The sequence below is a fragment of the Nannobrachium achirus genome (assembly GCF_963921795.1).
Source record: "Nannobrachium achirus genome assembly, chromosome: 3".
NCBI lineage: Eukaryota > Metazoa > Chordata > Actinopteri > Myctophiformes > Myctophidae > Nannobrachium > Nannobrachium achirus.
Window position 1 is genome coordinate 76,252,550 of NC_137812.1, and position 17,865 is coordinate 76,270,414.

At 41.9% G+C, this 17,865-nt stretch overlaps 1 protein-coding gene across 1 annotated transcript in view; it reads right to left on the reverse strand.

The window, feature by feature from the left end:
- LOC308282460 (phosphorylase b kinase regulatory subunit alpha, skeletal muscle isoform-like) overlaps nt 1-17,865 on the reverse strand; it is a gene marked incomplete at both ends in the record, with an annotated part of 71,051 nt that overhangs the window by 17,750 nt on the left and 35,436 nt on the right. The window contains 8 exons of the mRNA XM_080722806.1: nt 1,130-1,286; nt 3,684-3,817; nt 4,697-4,773; nt 6,143-6,307; nt 7,434-7,504; nt 13,351-13,429; nt 14,151-14,295; nt 16,764-16,873. Of these exons, the coding sequence (XP_080578932.1) occupies nt 1,130-1,286; nt 3,684-3,817; nt 4,697-4,773; nt 6,143-6,307; nt 7,434-7,504; nt 13,351-13,429; nt 14,151-14,295; nt 16,764-16,873 (938 nt within the window). The remainder of the gene's footprint in view (nt 1-1,129; nt 1,287-3,683; nt 3,818-4,696; nt 4,774-6,142; nt 6,308-7,433; nt 7,505-13,350; nt 13,430-14,150; nt 14,296-16,763; nt 16,874-17,865) is intronic.

Below are 17,865 nucleotides of genomic sequence, written 5' to 3' on the forward strand. Positions count from 1 at the left end.
TTTTTCTTCTTTTTTTTTTCTATTCACCTTAAATGTTCTGTGGACTGATGGGATGGGTTGGGGAGAAAAAAGAAAAAAGAAATGTCTTGATTATACTGTAATGATGTAAACCCATTGTTTATTTGACATTGACATGAATAAAGATATTCTTAAAAAAAAAAACTTTCTATTGTGAAAATAGAAGATCTACATGCTCACAACGCCTCGCGTTGCGAGGCGTTGTGAGCATGTAGATCTGCTATTTTCACAATTTCTGCCTCTATATATTTGACAATTTGGACAATGTTTAATTTGTCATTTTAGAGGTATTACAAAAGTCCTTAAAGTTATACTATGTAACTTTTTTAATAAAACATATCTTAAAATTGTCCTAACTATTAAATCGCTAAAGTTTTAGAACACCCACTCTGTTAATTTCAGCTCCCAAAGCCTTTTCTTTATATGTGTTCTACTGAGCCCTGGTGGCCGTGACCGGGGCTGTTTTTCCCGGCAAAATTACGTCATTGTCATATGCATCATTCTGTACACGTGTCTCCCTACCGGCCAATCAAAGCCCAGATCATACACTGCTGAGCTCTTCAGGAAGTACACTGCAGTGTTTACACTGGGCTAGGAGTCTAGCATGTAACTCCCCAACCGAGGCTCGTAGAGGGACACGAAAGACCTCTATGGATAGGTCTTGGCGAGGCGAGGCGGACGCGGTGGTCTGAATGCCCGGTCCGCGGCGAAAAACGGCTGAAAAAAGCAGACGCGACCGCGGTTTGCTCTACTGCTACTGACCACTAGTTGAGCAACTTACACAGTATAGCTTTAAATTGTCACTTTAGAAATGTGCAGATACCCTCTATACACTTAAACTTTATGTTGGTTTGTTTACTGTTGAGAGAGAAAACAATGTTTCACATTAAGCTAATCATCTGGGGACCCCCCAAAATTATTGGGGGGTTGTGTGTGATGTGACTCAACCTTTTACTGAGTCGAGTCGACTTGCAAAAATCACAAGGCGTTAATGCCCTAGTGTGTATAGCAAATACTAATGAGAGACAGAGGTGGCTCTGGGCTTGAGAAGGTATACCAACCTGTATTATGTAACACCAGGCCTACATGGGTTAAAGGGTAAAGACCTCACCTCGTCCAGCTCCTCCACCTTCATCCTCAGCATGCCAGAGATCATCCTGATCAGACCCCAGTGACACAACCTGCCTGCCTGCTCATACAGGTCAGCCAGCAGGCGGCGCACCGTCCAGCCATGACCGCCATGCAGCCGCGTGTCCCAGTCCACTCCTCTGAGAGAGATAGAGAGAGATAGAGAGAGAGAGAGAGAGAGAGAGAGAGAGAGAGAGAGAGAGACAATAATAACATGACCACCATGCAGCCGCGTGTCCCAGTCCACTCCTCTGAGAGAGATAGAGAGAGATAGAGAGAGAGAGAGAGAGAGAGAGAGAGAGAGAGAGAGAGAGAGAGAGACAATAATAACATGACCACCATGCAGCCGCGTGTCCCAGTCCACTCCTCTGAGAGAGAGAGACAGGCAATGAGACAGAAAGTGTTTAGGATGTGTTTGTCTTTATGTGTGTGTTTGTTATACCTTTATTTAAACTCTGGAATACAATAATTGACAATGCAGCCGAGATACAACAATGATCAACAGAATATGTATATTTACATACATCAATATTAAAATATGATCAGGAGACAGAATACTTGAAAACAGAAGAATGTTCAAGGAACTAAAATAATTAAAGCATTTACAGTCTAGAACAAAGGTGTGTGTGTGTGTGTGTGTGTGTGTGTGTGTGTGTGTGTGTGTGTGTGTGTGTGTGTGTGCGTGTGCGTGTGTGTGTGTGTGTGTGTGTGTGTTGCATTTGATATTAAATAAAACATTTACTTTTCAAGATTCCAATTCAAAAATAGCAAAAATAGCAGATCTACAAGCTCAAAACGTGTTGCAATGTGACGTGTTATGAGCTTGTAGAGTGGCAATTTTTTTTACTGTATATACATGGCCCTCTGGAGTGAGTGTGGAAAAATAGGGACCCTCTCCATCATCAAAGTTGCCCACCCCTGTTATAGAGGGTTTGAGGCTCCCGGTTGCGGCCCGCACTGAATACAAAACACTGATGCTGACCTTCAAAGCAGCCAAAGGTATGCCGCCTCCATACCTCCAAAACCTAATCAACCCCTACACCCTCACCCGTTCACTCAGATCAACCAACACAGGGATGCTGACAGAGCCCTCGCTGAAGGCCCCAGGACAGAAATCCACTCGTCCGACAGTTTGCCCTCCTGGCCCCCAAGCTGTGGAATAAACTTCCTGTCGCACTTAGAACAACGGACTCACTCGCTAGCTTTCACCGTGGACTGAAGACACCCACCTTGACCCATAGCACTACTGAAACACTCAATAACCATACATGAAGCTAGTCAACATTGATTTTATTGTTTTAGATTGATATTCAAATGCATTTGTTATATTGTTGTTGATGTTCTGACATGTTATCTTGTATTATAGAAATGTATTCCTGCTTATTGTAAGTCGCTTGGGATTAAAAGCGTCTGCTAAATGCCTAAACTGAAACTGAAACTAGACGATAAACAGGATGTGTAGTGAGAGTATAACATGACAGTACTTGTCCTTATAGAGGATGTAGATGATGTGTAGTATAATACTTGTCCTTATAGAGAATGTGAAGTATAATACTTGTCCTTATAGAGAATGTGAAGTATAATACTTGTCCTTAAAGAGTATAACATGACAGTACTTGTCCTTACTTGTCCTTATAGAGGATGTGTAGTGTATAATATGACAGTACTTGTCCTTGTAGAGGATGTATAGTGTAATACTTGTCCTTGTAGAGGATGTAGAGGATGTGTAGTGTATAACATGACAGTAGTTGTCCTAACTTGTCCTTATAGAAGCTGTGTAGTATAATACTTGTCCTTACTTGTCCTTATAGAGGATGTAGAGGATGTGTAGTATAATACTTGTCCTTACTTGTCCTTGTAGAGGATGTACAGTGTATAATGACAGTACTTGTCCTTACTTGTCCTTGTAGAGGATGTAGAGGATGTATAGTGTATATTATGACAGTACTTGTCCTTACTTGTCCTTATAGAAGATGTGTAGTGTATAACATGACAGTACTTGTCCTTATAGAGGATGTAGAAAATGTGTAGTGTATAATATGACAGTACTTGTCCTTACTTGTCCTTGTAGAGGATGTAGAGGATGTATAATGACAGTACTTGTCCTTACTTGCCCTTGTAGAGGATGTAGAGGATGTGTAGTATAATACTTGTCCTTACTTGTCCTTGTAGAGGATGTATAGTGTATAATATGACAGTACTTGTCCTTATAGAGGATGTAGAGGATGTGTAGTATAATACTTGTCCTTACTTGTCCTTGTAGAGGATGTAGAGGATGTGTAGTATAATACTTGTCCTTACTTGTCCTTGTAGAGGATGTATAGTGTATAATATGACAGTACTTGTCCTTACTTGTCCTTGTAGAGGATGTATAGTGTATAATATGACAGTACTTGTCCTTACTTGTCCTTGTAGAGGATGTATAGTGTATAATATGACAGTACTTGTCCTTACTTGTCCTTGTAGAGGATGTATAGTGTATAATATGACAGTACTTGTCCATGTAGAGGATGTGTATTGACAGTACTTGTCCTTACTTGTCCTTGTAGAGGATGTAGAGGATGTCTGCCTGGTCCTGCAGGTTCTTGGTCTTCTTCAGGATGCTGACCAGAGCCTGGTAGTCGATGTGACCGTTCATATCCCTGGGCAGCAGCATGGGGGTCTCTGCAGTCTGGACACACACACACACACACACACACGCACACGCACACGCACACGCACACGCACACACACACACACACACACACGTGCACGCACGCACACACACGCGTGCACACATTTGAATTATCATTACCAGATACAACTGTTGCACATGCTTATTAACACACAGAGGAAAACACAACACATGGATGACATACTACCAGTAAGACTCCCTAATCGGGAGATAAGCGACCATCAGGTTGCAGCGTGATTTTAGGGCAAATGTGTAGGAGCAGTGTCCAAAAATGTGTTTGAATAAATCAGCCTGATGGTGGCGCTATATGGGACAGTTCCATGTTGATGACACGAGTGTAGACATACTGTGTAGAGCTTTGCGTGATTTTAGGGCAAAATCTGTAGGAGCAGTGTCCAAAAATGTGTTTTAAAAATTCGGCCTGAAGGTGGCGCTAAATGGGAGAGATCCATGTTGATGACTTGAGTGTAGAGCAAGTGTGTACCGATTTGTGTGATTTTAGGGCAAAAATTGTAGGAGCAGTGTCCAAAAATGTGTTTTGCAAGAATCGGCCTCATGGTGGCTAGAAGAGGGCCATGTGGCAGGAAAGGAGTGTGTGTGCAAAATTTGGCATGGATCGGGGCTACGGTTGCGGAGATATGAGCAGGGCAAAAGTGTGACGTGTGACGTGTGACAGACTGACTGACAGACAGCTGGTCGAGGTTTTGATTATACACATATTTTTGTGAATGTGGCTCAGACTCCCAAACAAAAGGGCAACACATTGTCAGTTATATCCCAATACGTTCAATCAAAGGCACACACGCACACAGACACACGCGTGTCCTGTGTAAATAAGCTGAAAAGCTTACTAGGATCTCCTTTTAGTTGACCTACCTTCTCCTGATCGTCCAGCAGGTGGAGCCTGGGTTGAGGCGAGCGGAACAGTTTGGTGGGAAGATACATCTGGATGTCTGTGGAGGAAACACACACACACACACACACACACACACACACACACACACCACACCACACCACACCACACCACACCACACCACACCACACACACACACACACACACACACACACACACACACACACACACACACACACACACACACACACACACACCAGAGTAAAAAAAGAAAAAGAAAAAGAAAACAACTCATCAAACTTGTCCCATGGCAGAGAATGAGTTAACCATGTATGTTGAGCTCTCTAGCCTTGTGCACCAGTTAAACTATAATAACTAATATTAACATGGTTCAGATATAATACTAACCATGTATATTGAGTTCCCTGGCTTTGTGGACCAGTGAAACCATCTCCCTGGTCAGGGTTAGGGTTAGGGTTAGGGTTCAGGTATAATACTAACCATGTATATTGAGTTCCCTGGCTTTGTGGACCAGTGAAACCATCTCCCTGGTCTGGTTCAGGTATAATACTAACCATGTATATTGAGTTCCCTGGCTTTGTGGACCAGTGAAACCATCTCCCGGGTCCGGTTGGCCGTGGCTCTGAAGCGGTTCAGATATAATACTAACCTTGAGTTCCCTGGCCTTATGGACCAGTGAAACCATCTCCCTGGTCCGGTTCAGGTATAACACTAACCATGTATATTGAGCTCCCTAGCCTTATGGACCAGTGAAACCATCTCCCTGGTCAGGGTTAGGGTTAGGGTTCAGGTATAACACTAACCATGTATATTGAGTTCTCTGGCCTTATGGACCAGTGAAACCATCTCCCTGGTCCGGTTCAGGTATAACACTAACCATGTATATTGAGCTCCCTAGCCTTATGGACCAGTGAAACCATCTCCCTGGTCAGGGTTAGGGTTAGGGTTCAGGTATAATACTAACCATGTATATTGAGTTCCCTGGCTTTGTGGACCAGTGAAACCATCTCCCTGGTCTGGTTCAGGTATAATACTAACCATGTATATTGAGTTCCCTGGCTTTGTGGACCAGTGAAACCATCTCCCGGGTCCGGTTGGCCGTGGCTCTGAAGCGGTTCAGATATAATACTAACCTTGAGTTCCCTGGCCTTATGGACCAGTGAAACCATCTCCCTGGTCCGGTTCAGGTATAACACTAACCATGTATATTGAGCTCCCTAGCCTTATGGACCAGTGAAACCATCTCCCTGGTCAGGGTTAGGGTTAGGGTTCAGGTATAACACTAACCATGTATATTGAGTTCTCTGGCCTTATGGACCAGTGAAACCATCTCCCTGGTCCGGTTCAGGTATAACACTAACCATGTATATTGAGCTCCCTAGCCTTATGGACCAGTGAAACCATCTCCCTGGTCAGGGTTAGGGTTAGGGTTCAGGTATAATACTAACCATGTATATTGAGTTCTCTAGCCTTATGGACCAGTGACACCATCTCTCTGGTCCTATCAGCCGTGGCTCTGAAGCGGTTCAAGCCTCCCTTGATGCTGCTGATGGTCACCTTGCTCTTGGGCGCCGTCAGCAGGCCGTCCAGGTACTGCGCCAGGTCGTCGACCTCTGGAACCATGACAACAACAACAACAATAACAACAACAACAACATTAAGGATCCACGTCGTCTACCTCTGGAGACCTACTATTCATGTGGATGGAACTGGCCATGGGATTAGACCATCATGACACTAAGGTCTCAGAGGCACTTGCCCATCGGGCAAGTACAGGTCATGTTCTACTTGCCCGAAGGTAATGCCCACTTGCCCGAAAAGTAAATTGTCCATTATAAAATGATAGGTACGATTTTAATTACCGCTCAATTTAACACTTATTTCTTTACTTTCTGGGGCTGTGCGATAAAATGTCATACCCACCTCAATACATCCAAATCCAAATACCAAATACTTTAGCTATGATTGAATGTCTATGGGTTCACACTTGCTATTTTTTATTTTTAATTGTAGCAACAGTAAAAAAAAACACATTATAGGTAAATAGTGCTCTTATTTTACATTCCGCAGACCAGAAGACACAGCGCACTGGCCACGTTCAGGTGTTTAGACAGATATCTCGTGTTGTGTTTATAGACATTTGTGTCCCCTCTCAAATGAGCACTTGCCCTGTCGGGCAACCTGAAAGCAAACTTCACCTGCCCTGACGTTTTATTTACCTGCCGGGGGCAGGTGGGCAAGCCTTAGTGTCAATGATGTAATGAAAATCATTGGGATTGGACTTATGGAATTAGATCTACAAATCATGCGGATGGAACTGGCAATGTAATTGGACATGCAAATTATGGGGATGGTACTGGTGATGGAATTATATCAACAAATCATTGGGATGGGACTATCGAATTTGACCAACAAATTATGGAGATAGGACTGATGATGTTATTAGAGCATCATGGGGATGGGACTGATAGAATTAGATCTACAAATCATGGGGCTGGGACTGATAGAATTAGATCTACAAATCATGGGGCTGGGACAGGTTATGGAATTAGAGCTACACATTATGGGGATGGAACTGACGATGGAATTAGAGCTACAAATCATGACACACACACACACACACACACACACACACACACACACACACACACACACACACACACACACACACACACACACACACACACACACACACACACACACACACACACACACACACACACACACACACACACTGACCACAGTCCATGAAAGAGAGGTGAGCACATGACGAGGTGGTCTGAAACTCTTCCAGAGTTCCTGTTTGGATTCTGGAACAGAAACATTGATATGACATTATGATATGATTCATATAATACTACACACATTGATATGACATTATGATATGATTCATATAATACTACACACATTGATATGACATTATGATATGATTCATAATGATACTACACACATTGATATGACATTAGAGATATGATTCATATAATACTACACACATTGTTATGACATTATGATAAGATTCATATAATACTACACACATTGATATGACATTAGAGATATGATTCATATAACACTACACACATTGATATGACATTAGAGATATGATTCATAATGATACTACACACATTGATATGACATTAGAGATATGATTCATATAATACTACACACATTGATATGACATTAGAGATATGATTCATATAACACTACACACATTGATATGACATTAGAGATATGATTCATATAACACTACACACATTGATATGACATTAGAGATATGATTCATATAACACTACACACATTGATATGACATTAGAGATATGATTCATATAACACTACACACATTGATATGACATTAGAGATATGATTCATATTATACTACACACATTGATATGACATTATGATATGATTCATATAACACTACACACATTGATATGACATTAGAGATATGATTCATATAACACTACACACATTGATATGACATTAGAGATATGATTCATATAATACTACACACATTGATATGACATTAGAGATATGATTCATACCAGTAAGACTCCCTAATCGGGAGATAAGCGACCGTTGGTCGCTTATCTCCACAAATAGGCCAAAAGTTTGTTTTACCAATTATCAAGACATACGGGCAGTTGACAGTTTGCCATGGTTACTCATTGAAGTTGAATCTCCATATATGGAGATAACCTACGCATCACACTAAGTCTGACCTCACCAGCCCATATTTGGGCATGAGCAACTTATGTCTCCATATATGGAGATATGATGACATCACACAGTCCTCAGCCGATGATGTGGCGTGATGTCATACAATACACAAACGAGCCCTACAGTATAAAGGGGCAATTCTTGCCAGGAAAGAAGCATTTCTTCGACTCAGACCTTATCGCCAGGGTTGGCTTATAGCAGCTGTCGGTAGGACCATATATGGATTCTGTTAGTGTGGATCTCCTAACAGGGCATCATCTGGGATACAATCCCTTTTATGCCCATATATGGAGATCCCTAACAGAATCCCTTTCATGCCCATATATGGAGATCCCTAACAGAATCCCTTTTATGCCCATATATGGAGATCCCTAACAGCATCCCTTTTATGCCCATATATGGAGATCACTAACAGCTAACAGAATCCCTTTTATGCCCATATATGGAGATCCCTAACAGAATCCCTTTTATGCCCATATATGGAGATCCCTAACAGAATCCCTCTTATGCCCATATATGGAGATCCCTAACAGAATCCCTTTTATGCCCATATATGGAGATCCCTAACAGAATCCCTTGTATGCCCATATATGGAGATCCCTAACAGAGTCCCTTTTATGCCCATATATGGAGATCCCTAACAGAATCCCTTTTATGCCCATATATTATGGAGAAATCCCTGCTCTGAGTATCTGACATCAGTGTGATGTCACCTGTTTATGCCCATATATGGAGATCCCTGCTCTGCGTATCTGGTTGCTATGGTAAACAGTTGGTTGCTAGGGTAAAAAAACATGGTTGCTATGGTAAACAGTTGGTTGCTAGGGTAAACAGTTGGTTGCTAGGGTAAAACCATGGTTGCTAAGGTGGTTGCTAACGTACACTAACAGACCAGCAACAACAGACTGTTGCCACAGCAACGTACACAAAGGTTTGTGTACACATGTGGTGTGATGTCATACTGATGCGGAGATATGAGCAGGGCAAAGGTGTGACGTGTGACGTGTGACCGACGGACGGACGGACGGACGGCCGGTGGAGGTTTTCATAGTAAACTGCTCCCTGACGGTCGCAATAATACTACACACATTGATATGACATTAGAGATATGATTCATATAATACTACACACATTGATATGACATTAGAGATATGATTCATATAATACTACACACATTGATATGACATTAGAGATATGATTCATATAATACTACACACATTGATATGACATTAGAGATACCAGTAAGACTCCCTAACCAAAAACATGGTTGCTATGGTAAACAGTTGGTTGCTAGGGTAAACAGTTGGTTGCTAGGGTAAAACCATGGTTGCTAAGGTGGTTGCTAACGTACACTAACAGACCAGCAACAACAGACTGTTGCCACAGCAACATACACAAAGGTTTGTGTACACATGTGGTGTGATGTCATACTGATGCGGAGATATGAGCAGGGCAAAGGTGTGACGTGTGACGTGTGACCGACGGACGGACGGACGGACGGACGGACGGACGGACGGACGGACGGCCGGTGGAGGTTTTCATAGTAAACTGCTCCCTGACGGTCGCAATGATTCATATAATACTACACACATTGATATGACATTAGAGATATGATTCATATAATACTACACACATTGATATGACATTAGGATATGATTCATATAATACCACACACATTGATATGACATTAGAGATATGATTCATATAATACTACACACATTGATATGACATTAGAGATATGATTCATATAATACTACACACATTGATATGACATTAGAGATAGGATTCATATAACACTACACACATTGATATGACATTAGAGATATGATTCATATAACACTACACACATTGATATGACATTAGAGATATGATTCATATAATACTACACACATTGATATGACATTAGAGATATGATTCATATAATACTACACACATTGATATGACATTAGAGATATGATTCATATAATACTACACACATTGATATGACATTAGAGATACCAGTAAGACTCCCTAACCAAAAACATGGTTGCTATGGTAAACAGTTGGTTGCTAGGGTAAACAGTTGGTTGCTAGGGTAAAACCATGGTTGCTAAGGTGGTTGCTAACGTACACTAACAGACCAGCAACAACAGACTGTTGCCACAGCAACATACACAAAGGTTTGTGTACACATGTGGTGTGATGTCATACTGATGCGGAGATATGAGCAGGGCAAAGGTGTGACGTGTGACGTGTGACCGACGGACGGACGGACGGACGGACGGACGGACGGACGGACGGACGGACGGACGGACGGACGGACGGACGGACGGACGGCCGGTGGAGGTTTTCATAGTAAACTGCTCCCTGACGGTCGCAATGATTCATATAATACTACACACATTGATATGACATTAGAGATATGATTCATATAATACTACACACATTGATATGACATTAGGATATGATTCATATAATACCACACACATTGATATGACATTAGAGATATGATTCATATAATACTACACACATTGATATGACATTAGAGATATGATTCATATAATACTACACACATTGATATGACATTAGAGATAGGATTCATATAACACTACACACATTGATATGACATTAGAGATATGATTCATATAACACTACACACATTGATATGACATTAGAGATATGATTCATATAATACTACACACATTGATATGACATTAGAGATATGATTCATATAATACTACACACATTGATATGACATTAGAGATATGATTCATATAATACTACACACATTGATATGACATTAGAGATACCAGTAAGACTCCCTAACCAAAAACATGGTTGCTATGGTAAACAGTTGGTTGCTAGGGTAAACAGTTGGTTGCTAGGGTAAAACCATGGTTGCTAAGGTGGTTGCTAACGTACACTAACAGACCAGCAACAACAGACTGTTGCCACAGCAACATACACAAAGGTTTGTGTACACATGTGGTGTGATGTCATACTGATGCGGAGATATGAGCAGGGCAAAGGTGTGACGTGTGACGTGTGACCGACGGACGGACGGACGGACGGACGGACGGACGGACGGACGGACGGACGGTGGAGGTTTTCATAGTAAACTGCTCCCTAGAGATAGGATTCATATAACACTACACACATTGATATGACATTAGAGATATGATTCATATAACACTACACACATTGATATGACATTAGAGATATGATTCATATAATACTACACACATTGATATGACATTAGAGATGTGATTCATATTATACTACACACATTGATATGACATTAGAGATATGATTCATATAATACCAGTAAGGCTCCCTAATCGGGAGATAAGCGACCGTAGGTCACTTATCTCCACAAATAGGGCAAAAATGTGTTTTGCCAAAATCTTCCTGATCCATGTTGATGACATGAGTGTAGACATACTGTGTAGTGATTTTTGTGATTTTAGGGCCAAATCTGTAGGAGCAGTGTCCAAAAATGTGTTTTTAAAAATCGGCCTGGAGGTGGCGCTATATGGGACAGATTCATGTTGATGGGATGAGTGTAGACATACTGTGTACCGATTTGCGTGATTTTACGGCGAAAATTGTAGGAGCAGTGTCCAAAAATGTGTTTAGCAAGAATCGGCCTCATGGTGGCGCTAGAAGAGGGCCATGTGAGAAATGAGGGGTGGGGTGTCCGCGCCGGCAAGGCGGACGAATAGGTACCGGCCCCGGCTGTCCCGGTCGCTCCTAGCCGGAGTTACGGCATTTTATGTGAGCTGCAGTGTAGGGGGTCCTCCACTGGGGGCGCCACCACTTTTGCATCCGTTCTGGAGCACCAGGAGTCGGTGGTCCCCGGGAATTCCCCGTGAGCAGCCCCGTTGGGGTGGTCATTTGGTCATGTTTGCGCATTTGGTCATTTTTTACATCTGGGGGTCCCCCAGGGACCTGGGGGTCCCTGGAGCTCCGGGGTAGTTTGGCAGCCAAGGAACGTGTGTGCAAAATTTGGCATGGATCGGGGCAACGGTTGCGGAGATATAAGCAGGGAAAAAGTGTGACGTGTGAGGTGTGACAGACAGACAGACTGACGGACGGACTGACGGACTCACTCACAGTTTGTGCAGGTTTTGATAGTAAATGCGACCTACGGTCGCAATTAGAGATATGAATCATATAATACTACACACATTGATATGACATTATGATATGATTCATATTATACTACACACATTGATATGACATTAGAGATATGATTCATATTATACTATACAGATTGATATGACATTAGACATATGATTCATATTATACTACACAGATTGATATGACATTAGAGATATGATTCATATTATACTACACAGATTGATATGACATTAGAGATATGAATCATATAACACTACACACATTGATATAGACCATACCAGGAGTCATGGTTAGCAGTAGTTAGGCCTACTTGGTTCTAGTTGGGGTTAGTGATCCCACCCTAGAGTTAATAATGGTTCTATCATAGAGTTAGTAATAGTAGTAACCTGGTTCCTCCATAATAATAATAATGGATGTAATCTTTATCGCACTTTTCTAAGCAAGTTGCTTCCTCAGAGTGCTTTACAATGGTCCATTCATTCATACATTTGGAACCATAGAGTTAAGGCCTGGCCATAGAATCTCCCGGCGAGTTGCGACTTTCCGACGTGCATCTTTCCGAACTCAAATCCCGGGTAATGCTTTTCAGAAGTCGCGAGTGACATCATTTTGTAGTTGAACCAGACCTTTCCAACGATACGTTTGGTTTTGGATAGACTATGGACAGACCTTAAGTTACAGTTACCATAGAGTTAGTAATAGTTAGTTAGTAATAGTTAGTTAGTAATAGTTAGTAATAGTTAGTTAGTAATAGTTAGTAATAGTTACCTGGTTCCAGCATAGAGTTAGTAATAGTTAGTTAGTAGTAGTTAGTAACAGTTACCTGGTTCCAGCAGAGTAGCCGTCCTGCATCTTCCTCAGCATGGACAGAACAGCAGGATCCACCTCCTTGTGGTCGTCAGCTGTAACAACAAGGAGCTCTCATGGTTTCACTGAAGAGTAGTTTTTCGTTGCCGCTGTCGCAAAATAACTGCGTGCTCAACGTTGTTTCTACTCTCTATGCTCAGGGTGGGACTACGTTGTTTCTGCTCTCTATGTAAAGAGTCTTGTTGTGGTTTGGCACTATGATCAAATTGAACTGAACTGAATTGGCTTGAGGTCTCAAATCAGTGGTGGATTATGATTATGGTTGGATTATAAGCTTGCGCATCGTCAGAAACAGAAGTGGAGAACCGTTAGATGCCAAGCAGAAAGTAAAGAGTTAAACAGGACGTACTGAGCATGCTCTGTGAGAAGGTGACGTACTGAGCATGCTCTGTAAGAAGGTGACGTACTGAGCATGCTCTGTGAGAAGGTGACGTACTGAGCATGCTCTGTGAGAAGGTGACGTACTGAGCATGCTCTGTGAGAAGGTGACGTACTGAGCATGCTCTGTGGGAAGGTGACGTACTGAGCATGCTCTGTGACACAGGGAAGGTGACGTACTGAGCATGCTCTGTGAGAAGGTGACGTACTGAGCATGCTCTGTGAGAAGGTGACGTACTGAGCATGCTCTGTGACACAGGGAAGGTGACGTACTGAGCATGCTCTGTGACACAGGGAAGGTGACGTACTGAGCATGCTCTGTGACACAGGGAAGGTGACGTACTGAGCATGCTCTGTGACACAGGGAAGGTGACGTACTGAGCATGCTCTGTGACACAGGGAAGGTGACGGTGGGGCGGCCGGTGCGTCTCCATCGAGCAGCCAGGTAGGACAGCTCCGTTCGGAACATCTCCACGATCATGTGATTGTCCAGAGCCAGGTAGAAGTGCTGGTGGTCCATGAACTGTCAATCAAACAGTAGAACAATGAACTGTCAATCAAACAGGTAGAACAATGAACTGTCAATCAAACAGTAGAACAATGAACTGTCAATCAAACAGCAGAACAATGAACTGTCAATCAAACAGTAGAACAATGAAATGTTAATGAACTGTAGAACAATGAAATGTTAATGAACTGTAGAACAATGAACTGTTGTAAAGGCTGAGGTCAATATATAGTACTAGAAAAGAAAATGTCTAAGACATTTTAAGTGTGCCTGCAGCTCGCTAAGTGTGTGCAACCTTGTATAGCAGTTGGTGTTAGCATTAGCATTTTTGCATTAATATTAAAACCATTATTAGAATTTTTAACATTAGCATTTTTATCATTAGCTAGGGTTCGGGTTCGGGTTCGATGGTTCACGAGATCAAGGGTCACTTCCTGTTTGGTGAGGGGCACTTCCTGTTTGGCGAAATAGGCCCCAATTAAGGTTAAGGACTCTTAATCAAGTCATTTGATGCCATCTACGCGTCTGTACGACAAACGGTTCACGAGGTAAAGGGTCACTTCCTGTTTGGTGAGGGGCACTTCCTGTTTGGCGAAATAGGCCCCAATTAAGGTCATGGACGATTAATGAATTAAAGCTGCAAGCAGCGATGACCGGGCCCTCGCAGCTCTACCCACGTCACAAGGCCAGCAGCCAATCAGAAACCAAACAGGAAGTCAGCCATTTCGACTAATTAGTGGCGTTTTGGCACATTTTTGGCCGTTATCACGGGTCTCACTTTAACGACAGTTTTTTGAGAAAAAAAAATTTTGTGAGGAAAAAAAATGTTTTTGAGAAAAAAAAATGTTTTTGTGAGAAAAAAAAAGTTTTTTGATGAAAAAAAAAAATTGAGAAAAAAAAATGTTTTAGAAAAAAAAAATTGAAAAAAAAAATTTTTTGAGAAAAAAAATTTTTTGAGAAAAAAAAAATTGAGAAAAAAAAGTTTTTGGAGAAAAAAAAATTTTGAGAAAAAAAGTTTTTTGAGAAAAAAAAATTTGAGAGAAAAAAAAATTTTTGAGAAAAAAAAAATTGAGAAAAAAAAAATTGAGAAAAAAAAAATTTTGAGAAAAAAAAAATTTTTGAGAAAAAAAAATTTTTGAGAAAAAAAAATGTATGACACCAGCCGCGAGTCTGTACGACAAACGGTTCATGAGTTATAGAGGCACTTCCTGTTTGGTGAAGGGCACTTCCTGTTTGGCGAAGGAAGCGTCAATTAAGGTTAAGGACTCTTAATCAAGTCATATGATACCAGCCACAACTCTGTACGATAAACGGTTCATGAGATGTAGAGGCACTTCCTGTTTGGCAAAGGGCACTTCCTGTTATAGAGGGGGCGGGGCTTAATCAATTACAGCTCATCCCTATTGGCCGGAAAGTCCAAAGTCGTGTGAGCGTTTTAAAGTTTAAATCACGTTGCTAGGCAAAAGTATGCCAGAGTAATGTGACGCCAAAGTTTCTGTTTTTCTTTTTCGGAGTCCCCCATTCAAAGTCAATGGGGTTTTTGGGCGTTATTTTTTGCGAATTACGTCGCCATGGTAACGCGGATCGGAAAGAAAAGTAATAGCACCCCATTCCCGACAGAGCCGCACGTTTTGATGTATATATTGCGGGGGTGGCGTAAATTGTGCGGCAGTTATTACGTGCCGAAATTTGTGGGATCGTCATTATTATTATTTTTATTAAGTATGGCGGATTACAATAAGTGTTTTGCCATTGCATGGCAGGCACACTTAATAATCTAATGAGTTGTGTGTAATCTATGCTGTTGATAATATCTATTGTGTTTGTGATGTTAATATCCTATTCTCTATATATCTCTTTATATCTATTCTGGTCCATCCGTTTTTATAAGGATTGAATCTATTCTGTCACAACCAGATCTCAGCTCTGGGACATTGTTGTGATTCTGTGATAATACTTTAGTTAAAGGTGTAAGACTCCATATTCCTTATTTACCATTTAACTCATGTCTGTAAGGAAGCAATGCAGAGGACGCTTCATCCATGCATATCTTTATGTTAAAATAAATACATAAAAATGGTTCCAACAAAATGATTTAAATGATAGTTTGTTTTTGTTTTTAAAATGTTGTTGTTTTTACTGTTCTTTTTTCACTTTGTCTTTTTTGGAGAAAGCAATACTTTGATTCCACACTTTTTGAAAAAGCTCTGTGGATGTTTTTCTCTTTCCTATTATATATTTGTCAATGTAAAAATGTTCCCTCAAGTTCCCTCAACTTTCTTCACTTAATTTATACAAGAACAAATTGAGTGTTTGTTGTTATTGTTATTATATTTTGAGTACAGTTTTTTGTATCGTTTTTACATTGTGCTAAATCAAATCAAATCAAATCAAATCAAATCAAATCAAGTACAGCGGCTGAGCTGGTGATGTTTAGCAGTCAGTGAGGTCACGGGGTGAAAGGTGAGAGGTCAGGAGGTCACCTGTGGGGTGAAGGTGAAGATGGTGTCTCTGATCAGGTAGAACTTGGAGGTTCCCAGAACTCCGATCTGTCGGTACGGGCGACCGGTCAGGCCGAGGCGCTGGTTACGACCTGAAGGGGGCGACAAACTGTTAGATCTGTCGGTACGGTCGACCTGTTAGCCCCAGACGCTGGTTAAGACCTGAAGGGGGCGACAAACTGTTAGATCTGTCGGTACGGTCGACCGGTTAGCCCCAGACGCTGGTTACGACCTGTAGGGGGCGACAAACCCTGTTAGACCCAGACGCTGGTTACGACCTGGAGGGAACAAACCCGGTTAGCCCCAGATGCTGGTTACGACCTGAAGGGGGCGACAAACTGTTAGATTCCATCACAACCAAGACCTAAAGTGAAGTCTAATTCAAAGTATGTGTTTTAAATCAATAAATATATCAATGGCCCTGGGGGGCGTGTTCTCTCCTCCGTGTCATCAGTGCCCATACCCTAGGTGGGGTTGGTGAAAGGGTCTTACTGTGTGGAGTTTGCATGTTCTCCCCGTGTCCCCTAAGGCAGCGGTTTTCAAACTTTCCAACTGAGACACGGTATGCTTGTAGATCTGCTATTTTTGGTGAAGAGAATTGAGGTAGATTGAAACAGAACTCATCAAGTACAGTGCAAATCAGGTCTGGCATGGAGGTTTAACTTGTGTTTAGTGATATCACTTAAATTGATGAATTCGGAATATATTCAAAGTATTCTGAGGCACCCCTGGACTGTCATCACGTCACCCTAAGGTGCCATGGCACTCACTTTGGGAAACCCTGCCCTACAGGTTGGTACCCTCACAAAAACATGCAGTAATCCTGGTCTCTATACTGCCTCCCCCTGGCCAGTCGGGGCGCCTGATGGAGGGGAAAGGAACTGGTTGGAATAACGTGTTCCTTCCACGTGCTACGTCCAGCTGGGGAAGCTCCCCACCTGTCAGGTGATAAGAAGCGGCCTGCTCGCTCCTCATGCACTGAAGGAAGCATGAGCTCAGTTCGGCCCAGGATTACAGCTTAGGCAATTGTTACTGGGTGAAGAATCGTGGGATAATTCTTTTAAAGACAAACTGTTAAAGCACT